At 42.5% G+C, this 21,290-nt stretch overlaps 2 protein-coding genes across 5 annotated transcripts in view; one reads left to right on the forward strand and one right to left on the reverse strand.

Annotated features, from left to right (window-relative positions):
- Positions 1-646, reverse strand: part of ASB13 (ankyrin repeat and SOCS box containing 13) — a 16,167-nt gene extending 15,521 nt beyond the window's left edge. The window contains exon 1 of the mRNA XM_042470750.1: positions 486-646. Within this exon, the coding sequence (XP_042326684.1) occupies positions 486-528 (43 nt within the window). The 5' untranslated portion in view covers positions 529-646. The remainder of the gene's footprint in view (positions 1-485) is intronic.
- A 94-nt stretch (positions 647-740) lies between these two features.
- TASOR2 (transcription activation suppressor family member 2) overlaps positions 741-21,290 on the forward strand; it is an 85,126-nt gene continuing 64,576 nt past the window's right edge. For 2 of the 4 annotated variants that reach the window (XM_042467715.1, XM_042467713.1), the window contains exon 1: positions 13,969-14,987. The gene's annotated coding sequence lies outside the window, so the exon portion shown is untranslated. Of the gene's footprint in view, positions 828-6,923; positions 7,035-13,967; positions 14,988-21,290 lie in introns of those variants that run through there. The other 2 variants (XM_042467714.1, XR_006104025.1) reach the window with 2 other exon arrangements.

A 21,290-nucleotide genomic window follows, 5' to 3' on the forward strand; every position in this document is an offset into this window, starting at 1 on the left:
TTGTGGTTCTCTTTTGCAGCAATACGTGTCCATGCAGAAGTATAAATATGGTCCCTCCACATTCTCTGGGGTTCGGGGCGAAGGACCCCGTAAATGTGGCAAACCGCAAAGAAAATAATGCTGTTCTTTGGTCAACATCTGCCAGAAGTTTTTATTTTATTACATATGTGTGTGTGTGTGTGTGTACACAAAAATGTATGTGTCAACTACATTTCAACAGGGTCTCTGACTGAGAGTGAATCGCTGCAAAACACTGGGTTTTTTTGTTTTTAATGACTTTTTCTAATTAATAATGGTTTTATTTGTTGTTAAAATGACATAAATAAACGCATTTATGCCTCAGAAACTGTCCACAAGCAAAGCGTGGCCCTGAGGAGGAGGCTCCTGGGTCCGTTGCAAGAGGAGCCTTCCAGCCCAGAAGGCCCAGAGCCTCCAAAATGGCGGCGCTGCTATTGCTCCCCTCAGGAAACCCCTCACAGACTCACCAATATCTCCCAGTAAGGAGCCGCTGGCCGTCGTCCTCTCCATCGCGAATCCCCGCCCCAAACTACAAGTCCCAGCAACCACCGGGAGAGGGGAGAGCCGGCGGCGGCGGCCGTAGCCAATCGATTGACGGTTGGCGCTGAGGGAGCAAAGGGAACCCAGGCGGAAGGCTGTGCCGCAAAGGCCGCTGGGAGTCGTAGTTCGTCGAGGAGCCTCTGCTGCTCGCTTAATAAAACTGAGGGGGAAAGGCGGGAGGTGGGTGGAAGCAAACTGAGGGAGCTCCTCCTCAGGAGGAATTATTTGCTTCTTAGGCAGACATATCAGCCCACTTTTCTTTTTCTCATGTATGTATCTTCCCAAATCCCTTTTTCTTCTGCCACAAAGCCTTATCCATTATTATTATTATTATTATTATTATTATTATTATTATTATTAATATAGTGCTACCAATGTCCAAGGTGTTTTACAAACACTGACAGAATAAAAGATGTACACAACTATTCCAATAGTACAAACGACTAAGATACAATAAGCACACACACAAAATGCAGAATAAAAGAAAATAATTAACCCCCTCATCAAGGGGATATAAACTGCCAAATAATAATCTAGTAATAGTAATATAAAGCAATAAAACACGACACACACAGCAGAATAAAATGATTAATTTCCCTTGACAAAGTCTGTGGGGCAATTTAGGTAACAAAATACTCAGATACAATATTAAAATATAATTTAAAAAAGACACACACATAATGCAAAATCAAACAAAATAGTACAGATTATTTGGAAGATATAGCTTTCATGTATGTATGCATGCTTGTGTGTGTCTATATACACACACACACATATACACTATATATGTGTGTGTGTGTGTATAGATAGATACATAGATAGATATAGATATATACATACAGTATATTCATACATGATATATATCTTCCTATTCTGCTTTCCTCCTCCAGTTTTCTTCCCCCTTTTCATCTTTATGTTGTATTATTATTTCTATCATTTATGAAACAGGTATAACTATTCCAATAATATAAAATACTTTAAAAAGCACACAGACGCTGCAGAATAAAAGAAAAATAATTAACCCCCCCATCAAAGTCAATTGTGGAGAAATTTAGGTAAGAAAACACTGAGATACAATATTAAAATACAATTTAGTAAAAGACACACCCCACAGACATAATGCAAAATCAAACAAGATAGTACAGATTATTTGCTCCATTGGCAGATGCAGCTGCTAATTTTTCTTTCTCTCATGTATATAATAATAATAATAATAATAATAATAATAATGTATTTGTATTTCACCCAACATCCTTATAGTCTATTGTTGTTGTTGTTTTATATAGATCCATCCATAGCTATGATGCTTTAGAAACAGTTACAGAATAAAAGATGTACTACTATTCCAATAATACAAACTACAAAAATACAATAAACAGATATACAATACAGAATAAAAGAAAATAATTAACCCCCCTATCAAGGGCAATTGTGGGGCAATTTAGGTAACAAAATACTAAAATCAAAAGGGGTAGGGGGGAGACAATACCTCCCCCCAGAGACATAATGTAAAGTAACACAAAATAGTCAGGAAAGATAATCCAGTATATTAAGGATATAAAGCTTTCTTCCTTCATTTCATTCATCCTTCCTTCCTTCTTGGCACAGCTTCCTTTCTTGCCTTCTACACCTTTCTTCTCTTTCATTGCTTTATATTCTACCTTTCCTCATTAATTTTTCTTCTCATCCTTTTGTTCTGTCCCCCCTCCAGATGCATGTCATCCTTCTTTCCTTTCCTTCTTCTCTTCTTTTTTCCTTCCTTCTTTCCTAATTCTTCTTTCTGTTTTTCGACAAATGCATATCACCCTCCTTGCCTCTTCTTCATTCTTTCTCTTTCCCAGATACAGCCTTCTGAGTCTGACTTTCTTTCTCTTTCTCTTTCCTAGATACTTTCTTCTGACTTTCTTTCTCTTTCTCTTTCCCAGATGTAGCCTTCTGACTTTCAGTTCTTCATATTCTGTTTTCAGTTCTTCATATTCTCCCATATAGTTATCTTCTTTCTTCACTCTTACCTTCTGATTTTCTTTTCTACATAATTTTCTCCACCTTTCTTTTCTTGAACCTTTCTTTCTTCCCCATGCACATCTTTTATTTTCTTTCATTTCTTCCTATTGAGTCTTCTCATCTTTTTTCTTCATTCTTATGTTCTGCTTTTCTTTTCTGCATACATTTTCTCCTTCCTTCCTTCCTTCCTTCCTTCCTTCCTTCCATATATATCCCATACATGCTGTTTTTCTTTTATTTCTTTATGTTCAGTCTTTTCATAGTTTTGTTTTCTTTCTTCATCCTTATCTTGTTTTTCTTTTCTACATATATTTTCTCTTCTCTTTCTTTCTTTCCTTCTTTCTTATACACACATTTTATTTTTTTCATTTCTTCTTATTGAACATTCTTGTATTTTTCTTGTACAGTATTCTGCTTTTTTCACATACACAATCTCCTTCTTTCCTTCCTTCCACATATATCATTCTTTCCCTTACATATCTTTTTTCTTTTATGTCTTCATATTCAACCTTCTCATGGTTTTCTATTCTTACTTCATCTTCTCTTTTTCATACAATTTTTCTCCTTCCTTGCGCAAACACATCTTTCATTTTCTTTCATTTCTTTTCATTGAACCTCTATTATTCTTTCTTATAGTTTGTTCTTTCCCCCCACATATATTTTCTCCTTCTTTCCTTTCTTCCACATATATTTTTCTTTCCCGTAAATATGTTTTTTCTTTTAATTCTTCATATTCAACCTTCCCTTCATGCTTTTCTTTCTTCATCCTTATCTTTTTTTCCCCCCAAATAAATTTAATCTTTCTTTATATTCCTTCCTTCCAAGTGCATATTTCTTTCACATTGACATTTGGTCCCCTTTCATTTCCTTTTGTTTCCCCTTTTGTATTTCCTCCCATACAATCTACCCAAAAACTCAGGTCTTTGATGAACATTTTCTCCATTCAGCTGCCCCAAAACTATGGAATGACCTGCCAGAAGAGATTCGACAGCTGAATACGCTGTCTGAATTTAAGATAACATTGAAGACCTGTCTTTTCTGGCAGGCTTACCCAGATGATTTTTTAAAATTGTGAATTTTAAAAGATTAATTTTAAATGTGGATTGTTTTAATATGTACATATGTTGTTTGTCATTTCAAACTGATGTGTTTTAACCGAAGCTGTCTATCTGTTAATTGTTGTTGTCCCCCGCTTCAATCGATGGGGAGAGGTGGGTAAGAAATGGTTGGTGTAATAGGCCTTTAAACAACAGAAAAAATATTTTGATTGACAGGTAACTGTTGACTGTTGACAGTTGGAATGTTTGTTTGCTTGAGTGCTATACTGTATCTGAAGCAGCAGTGTATTTATTGATGTGTGTGTGTGGATTATGTTTGGAGCTGTGAAGCAGAATTTGAAGTTGCTTATAAGTCAGAAAGGCAGGTGTGTGTGTGTGTGTGTGTGTGTGTGTATACAGTGCTCCCTTCCCTTACACAGGGATCTGTTCTAGACCCACTCACCCCCACATCAGGAGAAAATCGGGTATGCTCGTGCCCCATTGAAAACAATGGGGCGCATGCATGCGGCGCTGTACAGTGCATTCATTAGATTGCCCCACAGCTTCAGTATATCCTGAAAGCTTTGGAAGTGAGGCCCACATATGGCACGGGCTCACTGTATGTATGTATGTGTATATGTGTGTGTGTGTGTGTGTGTATATATATATATATATATATATATATATATGCAGAGGAATTTGTCATCCTGTCCTGGACGGGGTCACACTCCCCTTAAAGGACAAAGTTCGCAGTTTGGGAGTACTCCTGGTCTCATCTCTACAGTTATCATCCCAAGTGGATGTGATGGCCAGGAGTGCTTGGTACCAGCTTCGGCTGATACGCCAACTGCGTCCTTGTCTGGACCGAAAGGACCTTGAAACTGTAGTACACGCACTGGTAACCTCTCGTTTAGATTTCTGTAATGCGCTCTACATGGGGCTACCTTTGTACCAGGTTCAGAAGCTTCAGCTAGTTCAAAATGCTGCAGCCAGATTGGTCACGGGAACATCAAGATCTGACCATATTACACTGGTATTAAAATCTTTACACTGGCTGCCAATTAGATTCTGAGCCCAATACAAAGTGTTGGTTATTACCTTTAAAGCCCTACATGGCTTGGGCCCAAGTTACTTGAGGGAACGCCTCTCCCTACATAATCCGCCCCGCACCCTCAGAACAACAGGTAAGCTCATACTTGAGCACCCTAGGGTGAGATTAATTTCTACCCACCATAGAACGCTTTCGGCCATGGCTCCCACACATTGGAACAACCTCCCAGAAGAGATACGCTGCATCCCTACGATGGAAATTTTCAAGAAGGCGTTAAAAACTTATCTCTTCCAATTAGCGTATCCTCCTAACTCTTTATAAAGTTTATCCCTCTATAGAAATTAAGCAAGACCCCAATTAGGACTGGCACACTGTATGTTTTGTAGATATATATTATTTTTATAAATTGTTTTTAATAATTATTGTAGATATCATGGTTAATTGTATTTTTAACTGTAATTATATATTGTCTGTTGTTTTATATTCTGCTGTAATCCTGCTTCGATCCTCTGGGAGAAGAGGGAAATATAAATAAAACATTATTATTATTATTATTATTATTATTATTATTATTATTACAGTGCGCCTGCATCATACGCGGGCACATTATACACTGCTTTCAGTATATACTGAAAGCAGTGCCAGAAGAAGTGGCGGCGCGCATCAGAAGAAACAATGGCATGCACGCCCATGGCACACGCCGCTGCGAGCACAAGCCCCATTACTTGTAATGGGGCTCAAGCATATGCACTTTTTCTTTTACGCAGGGAGTGGTCTGGAACGGATCTCCCGTGTAAAAGAAGGGCGCACTGTATATTGTATATTGTATATATTATAACAGAAGATAAAAGCTTCCAGGAACTTTGGATGAATAAACTGTCTGTGATTGTTTCTTTTAAGTGTGAAAAATGGTCAGTGCCCTGCCAAAACCAATAGCTGGGTTTTTTACTTTTATACTCTGCTGTGTCCATTGTTTTTGGCTGTAGCTGGGTGGTTTTTACCCAGACTGTGCCAGGAGCTGGCCTTGCCCAAATATTAATACTGCCCAACAGAAATAAATAAATAAATACTTGGAAAGTTAATGTTTAATAGTAATTTTCAGAAGTAACTAGAAACTGATACTCGTTGCATGAACAAAATAGGGCAATGTGCCGTGTAATGTGCGCTTTTTTTGCCACATTACTTTTGAGTAACTTCAGTACATCTTCATTAGCCAGATAACTATAGAGTTTATCACATGGAGGCTTACCGTTCCTGAAGTGCAAAGATGTGATAGCTGGGCACGCTTCTAAATCATCATTAAGGCATCCTGCTTCTCTCCCATCCTCAAAGCATTTGTGGAGCAGCCATTTCTTCAAAGCATTCGCAGAGCAGCCATTTCTTCAATAACAGAAGTTCCCGTTATCGAAGAAATGGCTGCTCCACAAAGCTTTGAGGATGGGAGAGAAGCAGGATGCTTCAATGACAATTTAGAAGCGCGACTGGCTATCAAGGATGCTTTAATGACAATTTAGAAGCGCGACTGGCTATCAAACCTTTGCGCTACAGGAACTCTTCAGGAACAGTTTACCAACATTTTAGTGACAGTAAGTGCCTCCATGTGATGATCCCCTATGTTGCTTGTAACTAATTATTTGGAATTCTCCGCTACATTTCCCTGCCATTGGCTGAATGGTTAAGATGCTGATTGTGATGATCAGTAGATCGAAAGGTTGTTAGTTTGAGGCCCAATTGCTGCATGATGGGGTGTGCTCCTGTCACTAGTCCCAGCTTCTGCCAACCTAGCAGTTTGAAAGCATGCAAATGCAAGTAGATAGATAGGTACCACTTCAGTGGGAGGTTACAGCGTTTGGTGCAATCATGCTGGCCACATGGCCACTGGAGTCGTCTTTGGACAATGCTGGCGCTTTGGCTTAGTAACGGAGATGAGCACCATCTCCTACAGCCAGTTACAAGTAGACATTCATGTCAAGGGACTACCTTTAACTTTTACCTTTATGGGAGTAAAAGGCTGTTTGTGGGGTTTTCAGATAAAAGCCCTGCATGGCCTGCGAATCCTAAAGAGCTGCTACAGAGTGAATAGGGGGTTTCCTGTTGGTGAAAACAAGCCCAAAGTGTCAAAGCTTTTGATAGTAAAGCTCCTTTTTAACAAAATTTAATGCCTTGCCAGCCCCCTTTCCTTCTCTTTGTCTATCTGGAAGGTGTTTAGCAACATTAGCCTTGGAAGGCTGGAGAAACATGGATAATATTTATTATTGTTGTTCTTATTGCAGGGTTGAAACAACTTGAACTGCATCCACTTGTGGGCACCAGAATCAAGAGCCATATTGACAAGTTGGAGCATATCCAAAGGAGGGTGATGAAAATTTAATGACTGTGATCAAGTATGTGGAACTGTGTACTGTGACAGACAAAAGCTTTAAATTACTAGTACGGTATATAAGAGACTTTGTAGCACAGTTTTTTGTGGGATTTTTGGGCCATGTGGCCATGTTCTAGAAGAGTTTATTCCTGACGTTTTGCCAGCATCTGTGGCTGGCATCTTCAGAGAATGCTGGCATAGAAGAGAGCTAGATATATATACTGTGTGACCCTGGGTAGGGAGGAAATTCCATGTTAATCTGTGTATTATTCTGTTGTTGAATGCAGGGCCTCAGGGTGGGAGGATATGCAAAGAGGATTAGCGTCTGCTAATTGGTGATCCTTATCTGCTGGGAAAGCCCCTGACCCTGGGTGGTTTCTCATTTGCATTTGCTGAGTCCTCATTTTGCTATTCTTCAGGACTGGTAGCCAAACATGGTTCACTTTAAGGGTTTCTTCTTTCTGACTGAAATTACACACATGTTTATGGATTTCAATGACTTCCCTGTGCATTCTGACCTGATCGTTGTTGGCATGGTCCAGAATTTCAGTGTTACCAAACAGTATTTTATGCCCAGGATGGTTTATAACATGTTCTGCTACTGCTGATTTTTTCCAGCTGACTCGGTCTGCAGCGTCTCTCATGTTCCTTGATTCAGGTTTGAAAATGGCATTTGGTGGTCCCTATGTAGACTTTTCCGCAACTGCATGGTATGTGGTAAACTCCTGCGGCTGTGAGAGGGTCTCTCTGGTCCTTGGCTGAGCGAAGCATTTACTAGATTTCTTGGTTGGTTTGTAAACCATTTGGAGGTTGTGTTTCTTCACCACTTTGCCTATTCTGTCTGTGACTCCTTTGATGTATGGTACAAATACGTTCCCTTTGGGTGGTTCCTTGTCTTCACTCCTTTGGGTTTTTCTGGGTCTAGCAGCCCTTCTGATATCTGAGCTGGAATAACCATTAGCCTGTAGAGGCTGGTCTAGGTGCCTCAATTTATCCACCAAGAAGTGGGGTTCACAGATCCTTTTTGCCCAGTCTACCAATGTTTTTATTGTGCTTCTTTTTTATCCTGGGTGATAGTTGGAGTTCTTGTGTAGGTATCAGTCCGTGTGTGTAGGTTTTCTTTACACTGTGTGGCCCAAACGTTGATTAGATTTGCTTTTTCCTTCAGTAATTCCGTCAGGAATAAACTCTTCTAGAACGTGGCCACATAACCTGAAAAACCCACAAAAAACTATGGATGCCGGCCATGAAAGCCTTCGACTTCACTTTGTAGCACCTTTGAGACTACCATATATACTCAACTATAAGTCGACCTCATGTATAAATTGAGGGCAGGCTTTGGGGCCAAAACTGTGGATTCTGATATGGCTCCTGGATAAGTTGAGGCTAAAACTTTCAACATTTTATAAGGAAATAGCTTTCCAACTCCTCCTTCTCCCCATCTGCAGGCAGAGGCTCCAAGGCCCTCCTTGCCCTTCCTCCAGGGAAGAAAAGCTTTGGAAAGAGGAGGAAGAGGGAGGAATCTGGGCCTCTTGAGTCTCACACTCCCCTCTTGAGCAACTCTCATGCCCTCCTTGGGGGGTCCTGCCTCACAGTTTGAGAACTACCTAGAGGATATTTGGGGGCAAAAACATTTGATTTTGGGAGGGGGAAATTAGGTATGCTGAATACCAGGTGCTGGTGGCTATATTTCAGAGGAAGGAGCTAACAGCTTTATTTTATTTTACAGTATTTTATTTATTTACATATGGGATATTACATCTTTCTCCCCAAATGGGATTCAAGGCGGCTTACAATAATTATAAAATATGAGACTAAAACATTAATTACAAAAGTTAAAAAAATAATTATATTAATGTGAAAGGGATCTAGAAGTCATGGTAGACCACAAGTTGAACATGAGTCAGTAGTGTGAAGCAGCAGCTAAAAAGGCCAATGCAATTCTAGACTGCATCAATACAAGTATAGTGCCTAGATCAAGGGAAGTAATAGGGCCACTCTATTCTGCTTTGGTCAGGCCTCACCTGGAATAATCCCAATTCCATAGCTTTTGAGGCAAGACTTAGGCAGCTGGGGATGTTTAGCTTGGAAAAGAGACGGTTAAGAGTTGATATGATAGCCCTGTTTACTTATTTGAAGGGGTGTCACATTGAGGATGGAGCAAGCTTGTTTTCTGCTGCTCGAGAGACTAGGACATGGAACAATGGATGGAAGCTACAGGAAGAGATTCCACTTAAACATTAGGAGGAACTTCCTGACAGTAAGAGCTATTTGACAGTGGAACATACTCCCTCACGGTGTGTTGGAGTCTCATTCTTTGGAGGTTTCTAAACAGAGTCTGGATGTCTATGTGTCGGAGGTGCTTTGATTGTGAGTTCCTGCATGGCAGGGGGTTGGACTGGATGGTCCTTGTGGTCTCTTCAAATTCTATAATTCTGTGAAATAAACAAAACCACCTCAGAGTATGCCTTGCCTAAGGAAACCCTAGTACAGTGCACACTTTTTTTTACTCAGGGGATCTGTTCCAGGCCCCCCTACGTAAAAAAAAAGTGCGTATGCTTGAGCCCCATTGAAAATAATGGGGCTCGTGCATGGCGTGGTGGTGCAGTAGTGCGCGCGAGCCATGGGCGTGCACCCCATTAGTCTTAATGGGATGCACCACCCCTTGTGTCCCGCGCACTCCCACGCGGCTTTCAGCATATGCTAAAAGCCGCGTATGGTGCTTCTGCGTATGACGCGGGCACACTGTAAATTTATCAGTCACTACAAGTTGACAGGTGACTTCAAGGTGCACACACACACCTCTACGTCTACTGCTATGGTTTAAAAATGGCAGAGCCATCTATAAATAGCTAATAATACCACACCTGCTTTTTTTTTTCTTTCAAGAAAAAATATTCCCATAGAGATCCTTAAACAAAGGTTCAGTTCCCAGTGTCGAGGATGCTTTGGCTGTGGATTCCTCCACTGTTAGCGTGTTGGACCTTTAGTGCGCCACCCGACTCTATGATTCTCTGAATTCCAAAGCAGATTAATTTTGTGACCTTGATTTTCTCAAGGGTGAAACATACAGGCTAAATAAAGTGGTTTTAAACCGCTTTGGAGATGGAGCACTTAGATGACACACATCTCTGAACCAGCCAGAAACCACATCAAAGCTGCACTCCGGGGCTCAAAATCGGAGCAAAAAGAATATTCCGACTTGGCCCAGAAAATGTACACCTTTGACCCCGCATATAAATGCCCTGCATATAAATGCTCTGGTGCCAGACCAGTTTTAAAGGAGCAATCCATCCTAACCCTAACTCTAACGCTGCATATAAATGCACCGGTGCAGGTGTGCATTAAAAGAGTGGAGGCAACATACCCACGCAGTGTAAGAGGGGGCATGAAGTGATGGGGGGTATATAGGGGGTCTTCATGATTGTGCTTTGCCAGTGTTTTACTAGGCACACCAATGCTCCAATGTCTTGTACGGGTGGAGGATTGCAGGCGTGACTATATGGCTAATCAAAGGGGCAGCCATCCAACGGGATGCCATCAACGCAGCAGGCAATCGCCGGTGTGTTTGTGTGTACCCCATGGCATAGCTTGATCCCCACGCTGTGTGGTTGGGCCATGGGCATTCTAGCTGCCTTGGGAGTGGGCTATGCAGTCAATGGGGGTTTGAACTGCTTTTGGAAAAAGCAGGTTCAAGCTGCTTTTTCCTGCCCATCTGTTCTGCCCCTAGATCTCTGATGCAAACAAAATCAGTTTCTCTTTCTTTTTCAAACCAAAGTCTCCTTTCCTTTATAATTGGTCTAAGTTATTTCTAAGCGCTAAAGCTGTAGGTATTTGCTCAGGAGTGTTGCAGGGGGAGAAAGTGAAGGCATTATTTCCCAAAATAAGAATTCTGCACCTCAAAATGAATTTTTCCCTCCAGTCCCCAAATTTCTTACATTGCAGTGACTTCAAACTTCAGTCGAGCATTACAAAACACAGTCTAGGCATCAAAAGAAAAGGGACAGACAGAGCGACCGAGGGAGTAGAGATGTACTGCAAACAGAAGAAATTTACCACAGACGATTTTCTGTCTCCTGCTCTGCAAGGCTAGAAGTTTGGGGAATGAAGGAAAGTTTCTGCAGGTTGTTGGTGGGGAAACAGAATTCTTATTTGGAGGCAGTGCTCTAATTTTCCCCTCTCTGTAGCAACACCTCTCTCTGCCCCCAAATTACCTCTTTTTTTCAGTCATATATAGAGGGATAGCTACAATACTAGCAGAAAGCATCGCAGATCTGGAACAACTACGAGATAAGATCAAAGAAGAAAGTGCAAAGGCAGCCTTAAAAAAAAATAATGACCATGGAAGATCAACACAAATTCAGCCTAGTCAATGAGGAAATCGAAATAGTACAAGAGCTCCTGTACCTTGAATCAAACATTGATCAGAATGGGAACTCCAGTCAAGAAATAGGAAGAAAACTAGCAATGTGAAGGGCAGCGATGAAGGAATGAGAAAAGATAAACTATAAAGATATACAACTGAGCATGAAAGTTAGAATCGTAGAAGCCACTTTATTCTCTATTACCATGTACAGATGTGAGAGCTGGGCAGTGAGAAAAGCAGATAAGAAGAAAATCAATGCATTTGAGATGTGGTGCTGAAGAGTGCTGAGGATCCCATGGATGGCCAAGAAGACAAACAAATGGGTCCTTGAACAGTTCAAGCCTGAAATCCTGGAAGCCAAGCTGATAAAGTTGAGGCTGTTGTACTTTGGTCATGTCATGAAAAAATGACTCAAAGACAATAATGCAAGGAAAGGTTGAAGGCAGCAGAAAGAGAGGAAGATGATATGCCAGATGGACAGAGTCAAGCAAAGAGGTCATGGGTCAGAACTTGGAGAACCGGTGGAGGATAGGGAGTCTTGGAGAGGTCTCATCCATAAGGTCACCATGAGTTGGGATCAACTTGAAGGCAGTTACCACCAACAACGACAAAGCTACAAGGAGAGCAGGAGACATAAATTGAGGGCATTGCCCCCCTGCCCTGGTCAGAATCCTACACTTTCTTCATCCCCCAAATTTCAAGTATGACATTAGATCGTTCCTCCACATTTGCGGCATTGACTTTTGCGGCTTTGATTATTCATGGATTTTATTAATATGTTCTATCTAGGAATCTCTAGGACGGTCCTCCAGTGCAACTCTATGGTCAACTTTAACCAAAAGTCACACTGAAGGACCTAGATATTCCTAGAGAGAAACACTCCATTAGGCATTTGTAGCTCCTCTAGTGCAATTCTATGGTCAATGTCTGGCAGATGTTGACCACAGAGTTGCACTGGAGGACTTAGATATTCCTAGAGAAGCGATCTCTCAGGTAAAAACATAGTGTTTTTGTTATTTACGTTTTTTCCACATTCATGGGGGTCCTGTGCCCTTAACCCCAGCAAATGTGGAGGGATGATTGTATCTTAAAACCTTAAACATTTAGAAATACAGTTAGTATATAGTCATATATATAATAGTCTTATCTCTCTCACTAAAACTATACCATACACTGTTTCCTGATAACTCTTATTTCATGTCAAAATCTACCATCATGATATCATTTTATATCTCCCCTTCCCCTGCAAAAAGTCTACCAGGGGTGCATCTCTTGTTGTTGTGTGCCTTCAAGATTTATGGAGACCCTATCATGGGGCTTTCTTGACAGTGGCGCTGTACAGACAGGCCCTAAAGAGCGCTGTCGTTATGTGAGAGGGGCGGCGCTTCCAGACGCAACTCACCCCTCGCATGTGACGAGGGCGTCAAAATGGCGGCGCCCTGTACATATGGGCGCTGCCATTTTGACGTGACGGACAACTAGTGTCTGCAGGTCCCGGCGCCTTTGTGAAGCTGCAAGTGCGCCATTGGCACCTTGCAGTGCCACAACTGCACCACAGAAAGAACCCGCTTTTTGTGGGTTCTTTTTGCTGCGCAAGGGAGCTGTGCAGTTTGTCTGCTGTGGCTCCCTTGCGCAGCAAACCAGGGCAGTTGGGCGATCTGTATCCCGCCAGTGATTCTTCAGAGGAGGTTTGCCATTGCCTTCCCCTGAGGCTGAGAGCATGGGAATTGCCCAAGTTTCCCCAGTGGGCTTCAGGGCAAAGTGGGAATTGAACCCCTATGATGGGGTTTTCTTGCCAATAATTGTTCAGAGGACGTTTGCCATGGGCTTCCTTAGAGGTTGAGACAGTGTGGCTTGCCCAAGCTCATCCAGTGGGTTTCCATGGCCGAGTGGGGGCTCAAACCCTGGTCTCCAGAGTTGTAGCCCAACGCTCAGACCAGCACACCTTGCTGGGTATTGGGAGGGGTTGCATCTGTAGAAACAAGGCAGTCTGACACCACTTTAACTGCCTTGGCTCTATCCTACAGACCTGTGGGGCTTGTAGTTTTTAATGAGGCACCAGCCCCCTTTGGCAGGGAAGTCTAAAGACCTAGTAAAACTACCAACCCCTGGATGGATCCCATAGCATTGAGCCATGGCAGTTAAAGCGGTGTGGCAGCAGCCTGAGCGTTTTAGTTCAAGGTTGCACTCTTTGCAATGGCAGACATTTAGGGAAGGAAGGGAAATGTCAATGGGGAGGGCCACAATTCTTCATGGAGAGAGGAAATGCTTTCATTTTTGCACACACCCTCCAGCAGCTGATCCCCCCCGTTTTTCCTTGCAACTCGGGAAAGCAGCTCATTCCCACGTTCCCAAACACGCATCTCTTTCTTTCTCTTTCCCCCCTCCTTGCACGGTTGCATTCCCATTTATTGCAATTTGGAGGGCCAGAAAGAAAGAAACCCAAACGATGATGATGCTGCTTGTTTCCCCAATTTTGCAGCACTTCCTTTGGCAGGGAGTTCAAAGGCTGAGGGAGGCAAAGCAGAGGCACACTCCTTCCGGGTCAGTTTTCACTTTCTTTCTGTCTTTCTCTCCTTCCAAAGGGTTGGCTTTTTTTCACTTCCCAGGGCAAAGAGGAGGCTCAACCCCCCCCCAAAAAAAAACCCTTTGCAAAGGAGTCTGGAGGAGAAGGCGGCAGACATATTTTCTCCCTTCCCCACCTCTCCTTTTTAAAGGATCCTTTATTTAATTCCCAGTCTTCTTTTTTGCAAGCCCTCCTTTTGCAATGCAGCTTTTGCTTCTCCTCTTTGCCTTCCTTTCTTAGGAGCTTCCATGATGAGGCCCTGAAGAAGCAAAAGGGGGAGATTCGTGTTTTTTTTTGGAGGGGGGAATCTTTTGCTTTGGGGTCTGTCTCCTTTTTGGCAAGGATTTTAGGAACTCAACAGTTCCCCTGGTTGGGTTCTTTCTTTCTTTCATTCCTTCCTTCCTTTCTTTCTTTTGTATCCGCTCCACCCGCATTTTTTTTAGGAATTCCTTTAGCATCGCCTTTGCTTCCTATCTTTAAAAAATCTTTGCAATTTTAATGTGTGTGTGTGTGTGTGTGTGTGTGCAAAGAGATTGCAAGGTTTTGGGTGACTTTGAGTTGTAATTTTTAATTTTTTTACTAAGAGATTGCAAAGGTTTGGGCGGCTTAAAATCTGATTTTTTTTGCTACACACGGATTGCAAAGATTTCGGCGACTTAAATTGCAGTTTTGGGTGTTGTGTGTGTGTGTTTTTACAAAGAGACGGCAAGGTTTGGATGCCTGAAGTTTTAATGATATTTTTTTTTTGGTGCAAAGAAACTGCAAGGTTTGGATGCCTGAGATTGCAATTCTTTTCGATGCCAAGGGACTGCACGCTTTGGGGTGACTTCGGAAAAAGAGAAATCCAGTAACTGGAAACCTTTTAGTTTGATTTTTTGGGTGAATCCCAAGGAAGTGATCCCCTCCATTTCCACCCCAAAAATAAAAAGGAGCGCAGGGGGTCCCAAAACCGAGGAGAGGGAGGGAGGGAAAGATCCAGCTTTTTCCTCTTGCCATGGGAGAACTTTGGAGCCAAAGCCCAAGGACTTGGACACCTGTTCCAGGTGAGTGGAGTCCGAAGGATGGGAAGCCATAGCCAGGTTTAGTTGGTCTATTTTAATGGACTGTATGTACAGCAACGCTGTGTAAATTTATAGTGTTATATAAATAAAAAGAAGACACGTGGCTTTTAGATGGGGTTTATTCTGGAATCGGTGCAGGTTAGGATGGCAGTTTTGGGGCAAGGTGGGTGCAAAGAGTGGACTTGTCAGGATCGGGAAGCCTTTGGTCCTGATCCTGAGCTGTTTCTGGTCTCCAGGAAGGGCTGCTATGGAGCTGGCCAGGCGAGGAAGGCAAGACCTGCAGGGAATACTTGCAAAGAATAACTCGCGAAGTTATATTGAGTCTCCAAATTATTTGCCAAGTTTGCCAGTGGGTTTGGGCAAAGCAATCCCTGTCCTGCAGAGGGGAAAAGGCATCTCTTGCCGATTCTTTTAAACCTCAATCGGAATCGTTGTGGTTTACACCGGTTTCGGTTTTTCCCATTCTTTCTCTGGAGTCCTTTGTTGGGAAGGATTTTCTTTCGCCTTTGCGCTTCAAGGGAGAGAGAGAACCCCCTTCCAAATGCGCAAGGTCCTCAGATTGGCCCTAAGACCCTGGATAGGTTTACTCGGGAGTAAGCCCCAATCTGCCCCAGGTGAATTGCATTGTTTTAAGATTGCTTGACATTTTCCAAAAGGCCTAGGAAAGAAGGAAGGACTTTGCCACGTGTTTATTGCTCATACCTTGAAAATGAAGGTGGTGGAAAGCCACGTGTTTCTGCTATGGAAACCAAAAGTTCACTGCCGTGGGTAACTTATGGGGGAGAAGGCTCCCTACAACACAGAGTGACCGGATGGCTTCCTTTCCCCAGACATGTCCTACATCTCAGCCTTCTGTCCAGGAAGAACTTCATCTTGTCCTCCATTTTGAGCATGACTAAGAAGCATGCATTTACATTTGTAGGAGTGTTTTTTGCTTTCATTTTGTCATGTCCTCCATTTGTCTTCAGCATCCTGCCTTTTGCAGTGCCTTGTCCTCCTTGGCAGAGAGGACATCTGGTCACCCTATAACAACAGTCAGTTAAAAAAAAATGGGGACACAACCTTCCAGAATTTTGGAAACTGGTTGGCAGTGGGATCCTCTTGATTTATGCAGCGGGATTGGAAATTGAAATTCTGTCGTTTGGTGATGGCTACTCCCAAGGTGGTGGATGATGTGCTGTCCAGTCAATCCTGTAATAAGGTTTCATTGGCAGAGGAGGTTTGCCTTGAGACTTTTCTGAAAGTCAGTGGTGGAACACACTCCCTCAGAGAGTGGTGAAGTCTCTTTCCTTGGAGGTCTTTAAACAGAGGCTGGATGGCCATCTGTTGGGGATGTTTTGATTGAGAGTTCTTACATGGCAGAATGGGGTTGGACTGGATGGCCCTTGGGGTCTCTTCTAACTCTATGATTCTTTGACTTCGGTGATTTCCCACAGTGCGCAGTACACTCCCTGGGAGTTGTGGAAAGATCTGGGGGGGGCAGGGGGCAGTAGGGGGCCCTTCAGTCAAAGTATTGGTGCTCAAGAAGGACAAGGAGAACCATCAGCCTTTAGGATCATGGTGGGTATGAGGGTTGCATGAAACTCCTTTTCAGAGTTCCTTAAAACCACAGCGCAGTCTCGCTTTTCATTTTGTGCGGTGGTGTCTCCTGCTCTTCTGCCCGCACAAGATAACTCAGCCGCATCTTTCGCTGGTGGTGGCAATAGTGGTTGGGAAACCCTTGTAAGGTGCAGGACATTGCTTCTGTGGCTTGCAGTGGCACCATTTTGAGACAGAAAGATTTGATTGGAGCAAGGGGTTAAGTGGCGGCAAAAGGGAGCTTTAGAATTTGGGACCCTGTCTAACCTTTGTGAGCTTTGCTGGGACTTGGCTGGCAAGTTGGAGCTACTCTGCTTCTCCTGTTTTCTTTCATTGGACAGGCTGAGAGAAGAGGTAACACAAGAAGCAATTTCTTGTGTGTGTGTGTGTTGGGGGGGAGTACTCCTGAAACTGTGGGGAAGACATGACTCTGGTGAAGGAGAGAGAGGAGTATTTGGAGTCGAATCATGGAAAGGGTCCTTCGCTTTGGAGCAGCGCCTGTAGTTGCCCATCTGTACCAGTCTCCAGTCCCAGGCATATGGCCTCTAAATGCCCAACACACACACTGGTTGTACTCCTGTTCACCCAATAAAGAAGAATTGGGAGTCCTTCCTCACCAGGGAGAAGCTTCTCCCTTTGCATCTGGTCACCTTGGGAATAGCAACTGAGAGGGAGAAGTATTTGAAGCAGAATCTTGGAAAGGGTCCTTCACCTTGGATCAGAGCATGTAGTTGCCTGTCCGTGCCAGTCTCCAGTCCAGGGCATGTGGCCTCTGTAAACTCCTAACAAACACACTGGCTGTGCCCCTGTACACCCCAACAAAGAAGGATTGAGACTCCTTCCTCACCAGCGAGAAGCTCTTCCCTTTTCATCTGGTCACCTTGGGAGCAGCAACTGAGAGGGAGAAGTATTTGGAGCAGAATTTTGGAAACGGTCCTTCACCTTGGAGCAGCGCCTGTATTTACCTGTCTGTGCCAGTCTCCAGTCCAGGGCATGTGGCCTCTGTAAGCCCCCAACAAACACACTGGCTGTGCTCCTGTCCATCCCAATAAAGAAGGATTGAGTCTCCTTCCTCACCAGCGAGAAGCTTTTCCCTTTGGATCTGGTCACCTTGGGGGCAGCAATCGAGCAGCTGGCCTAGTAGCGACCAAGCAACCTCTTGTCCGCACTGACTTTTGCTGAAGGGGTGGCATGGGTGAGAGGCCTCTTGATTGCTGCTCCCAATGTGACCAGGTGCAAAATGACCAAAAGTGGTTATTTTGAATTTGCAGTAGAACAGTAGACCTAATATCAAGAAATATGCAGGGGGGTGGGTGCTAGGGTTGTTGCCTAAAGCAAAAGGGGGCAGTAGTCAGAAAAAACCTTTGGGGACCACTGCTTTGTTTTAGAGTGCAGTAAATGACATTCGGAAACAGGTTCATCCTGAACATCTCTTAAGGGGCAGAGCAGAAAAAGGAGGGGAAAACCAAGCAGTTCCTGGATTTTCCCGATTTGGTTCAAACCCTTCTATTGCTTCACTATTTTATTTTACTATTATTATTTTATTTATTTTTATTCCTCCTTTCTCCCAATATTGAAACTCAGGGTGGCTAATGACATATTTAAAACAATGCAAGTTAAAACTATTTGGTGTCGTTAACTGCTGTCAGGTCAACTTTGTCTTATGGTGACTCTTTGAATGAGAGATCTCCAAGGCCTGTTACAGACAGCCAAAATAAAGCTGCTTCGAGTCACAGTGGAGGTATGGTGTTTCAATGATGCATGCGTCCTAAGAGTCCAGAAGCCACACCAAAGCCACACCAAAGCCATGCTCCAAGTCCCTTAGGGCTGAAGTGTGGCTTTGGTGCGACTTCTGGACTCTTAGGACCATGCATCATTGAAACCCCAACTCCACTGTGACTCGAAGCAGCTTTATTTTGGCTGTCTGTAACAGGCCCAAGTCACCCTAAAAAAAATCTCTCGAACCCCCTCCTGTTGAGGTTATATATGCTCTGTATAATCAAGGTTTCACACCTTGGAGGACACCTGATTGGAGCAGTTATTGGTCATATAAAATCTTAAACTAAAGTTATATGTTGGAAATGACTTGAAGACACACAAAAGGAACAGAAGGTTACCATGTTGTTTCCCATCCCTGCCTCTTACAGAAATTAAAATATGCAGAAGTTGTAAAGAGGATCCTTTCCCCATCATTTCTTTCTAATTGGAACAAATATCACAAAGAAATTTTGTGAATAAGGCTGTTGCTCTTTCCATACAATGTTCTGGGAGATTCTTGAGTTGTTTACTGCAGCCTAGAATCTGCCAAGTGACCTTTCTTGTATTTGAACAGCAGCATGGCAGGCTTTCCAGCTATGTCTCATGAAAAAAATTATGCAGCATGAAAACTTGTCTAACAAGTTTATAAAAACCTAGTATTAGTCCAGGAGAAACTTCGGAACTGAGGGTGCTTTTTTTTCTGGGCTTGAGCTATCTTGCTTTCTGAGACCTCCCATCTTTCTTTCAAAGAAGTTAGTTGCAGTCCTGTTTCACCTTAGGGATTTTGCAGAAAATCAGGAGTGGCACCAAGTTGAAACTCCTCTGAAAATGGTCTGTAAGGAATGGCACTAATTGTTACACAGCAATGAAAATTAATTTGAGAGTTCATTATAGCACAGCATATACATAGGTTTCTGCAGTTGTTGTAATCCTGTGAGACTTAAAGCAGAGAGAATTTGTCTCTTGGGTTTTTGAAACCACGAAGATCTTTCTTGTTACTCTACTTAAATGGGAGTAAATTCCATTGAAATCAATAGGCTGCACCTTGCAAATAGATGTGCAAAGGAGATGAGGGTAAATTATTTTTGTGAAAAGTAAGGATCCACATTCTTTCTGTATTCCAGTTACAGGATCAAGATTATAGCATGCTAAACAAAAGCACTGCCTTAATTTCCCATAAAAGTAAAATGATGCTCAAAATTAGACAACAAAAGACTTTTAGAATATATAGAATGAGAAATGTCAGATCAAGCTGGATTCAGGAAAGGAGGCAGCACTAGGGATCATATTGCAAACATATGGCCGATAATGAAATGCACCAAAGAATTCTAAAAGATCAGCTTGTAATTTATAGGTTATTGCAAAGCCTTTGATTATATAGATCATGAAGAGCTGTGGGTTGCTCTTAAATAAATGGGTGTGCCACAATATTTGACTGTCCTGATGAGCAAACCTGTACTTGGGACAAGAGACAACTGTTAGAACAGAATACGTACAAAGAAACGGAGTGCTTTCCAGTTGGCAAGAGCGTCAGGCAAGGCTGCGTTTTTATCACTTTATCTGCTTAACCTCTGTACGGAAAATATGATGCGTAGAGCAGGCTTAGATTAGAAGGAAGGAGATATGAAAATTGGAGGCAGGAACATCAATAGTCTTAAAATATGCAGATGATACCAGTGAGCATGACTTTCTGGTGTACATTTGGGATCAGTTGCCTATAGGCCTAGAAACCTGGTCTTTTTATATCCTTCCTGGTTTGTGAGTCCTTAAAGTGTCTATGCTTCCCTATCCATGTGAACTAGAAGATGGTTTTTTTATTATGTGGTGTAAAAAAGGAGTCTTTCGGGTTCTTCTCATGCCTTTCTGCTTTATTCCACAAGGCTGCAACTAGGCAGATTTCTAGAAACGGTGCGTGCTAAAAAGATACCGGTTTCCAAATGACAAAATCAGATAATTATACGCTAACTGGCTGTTTTATTATCTGAAGAAGCCAGATAAATTTGGCAGATACTTGTGACATGTCCTGTGGTTTATTAATTTAGGCCCAATTCCCTAATTATTCACGTTGTCTTTCATTCACCACTTTGCTTTATGCATGTCTTTTATATAGCACAGGAGCCAGCCTTACAGCAGCTTGGTATGTTTACGTAACAGTTTGGTTGGAGAGCCACAAAACGAGACAGCTTAATAATAATAATAATAATAATAAAGTTTATTTACATAATTTTGGCCCCAAAACTTGCCCTCGACTTATTCTTGAGGTTGACTTATAGTCGAGTATATATGGTATATTTCCCGTCTCTCCCACGGATCGAGGTGGGATTATATAATTAAAATGATACATATAGAATCAATAAAACACTAATACTGAATTAACCAACATTCCTAGTAGTTTTCTAAAACTGCAATTCATCATATAGCCAGCAATCATAATCAGAGTGGAGCAACTGTCATAGCCTTTTGTATGGAGTCCGGTGGATAAGCCCACCGGAAGAGATCCGTTTTGAGTGCCTTCTTAAAGGTCACTAAAGTAGTGATAAAGCGGATCTCTTCTGGTAGGCTATTCCGTAATTTTGGGACCATGGCAGTAAATGCCCTATGGGTGGTTGTTGTTAACCTGGTATTATGATGTTCTAGTAAGAACTTCCCAGATGTTCTGAGAGTGCGGGGCGGATTGTGTAGGGAGAGGTGTTCCCGCAAGTAACTCAGGCCTGAGCCATGTAGGGCTTTAAAGGTAATAACCAACACCTTGTACTGTGCCTGGAAGCTAATTGGCAGCCAGTGAAGAGGTTTTAATACTGGTGTTTAATACTGGTCTTGAGAAGGCAGATCAGAATCTGTAAAACTGTATTTTGTAGTTTAAAATGACAAGAACCACTTGTAAATATATGTCTACACAGTGAATTGTTGCCTGCGTTTTTAATCGACCTCGCTTCTGCTATCTTTCTG

This window comes from Sceloporus undulatus, chromosome 5 (assembly GCF_019175285.1).
Source record: "Sceloporus undulatus isolate JIND9_A2432 ecotype Alabama chromosome 5, SceUnd_v1.1, whole genome shotgun sequence".
Lineage (NCBI taxonomy): Eukaryota > Metazoa > Chordata > Lepidosauria > Squamata > Phrynosomatidae > Sceloporus > Sceloporus undulatus.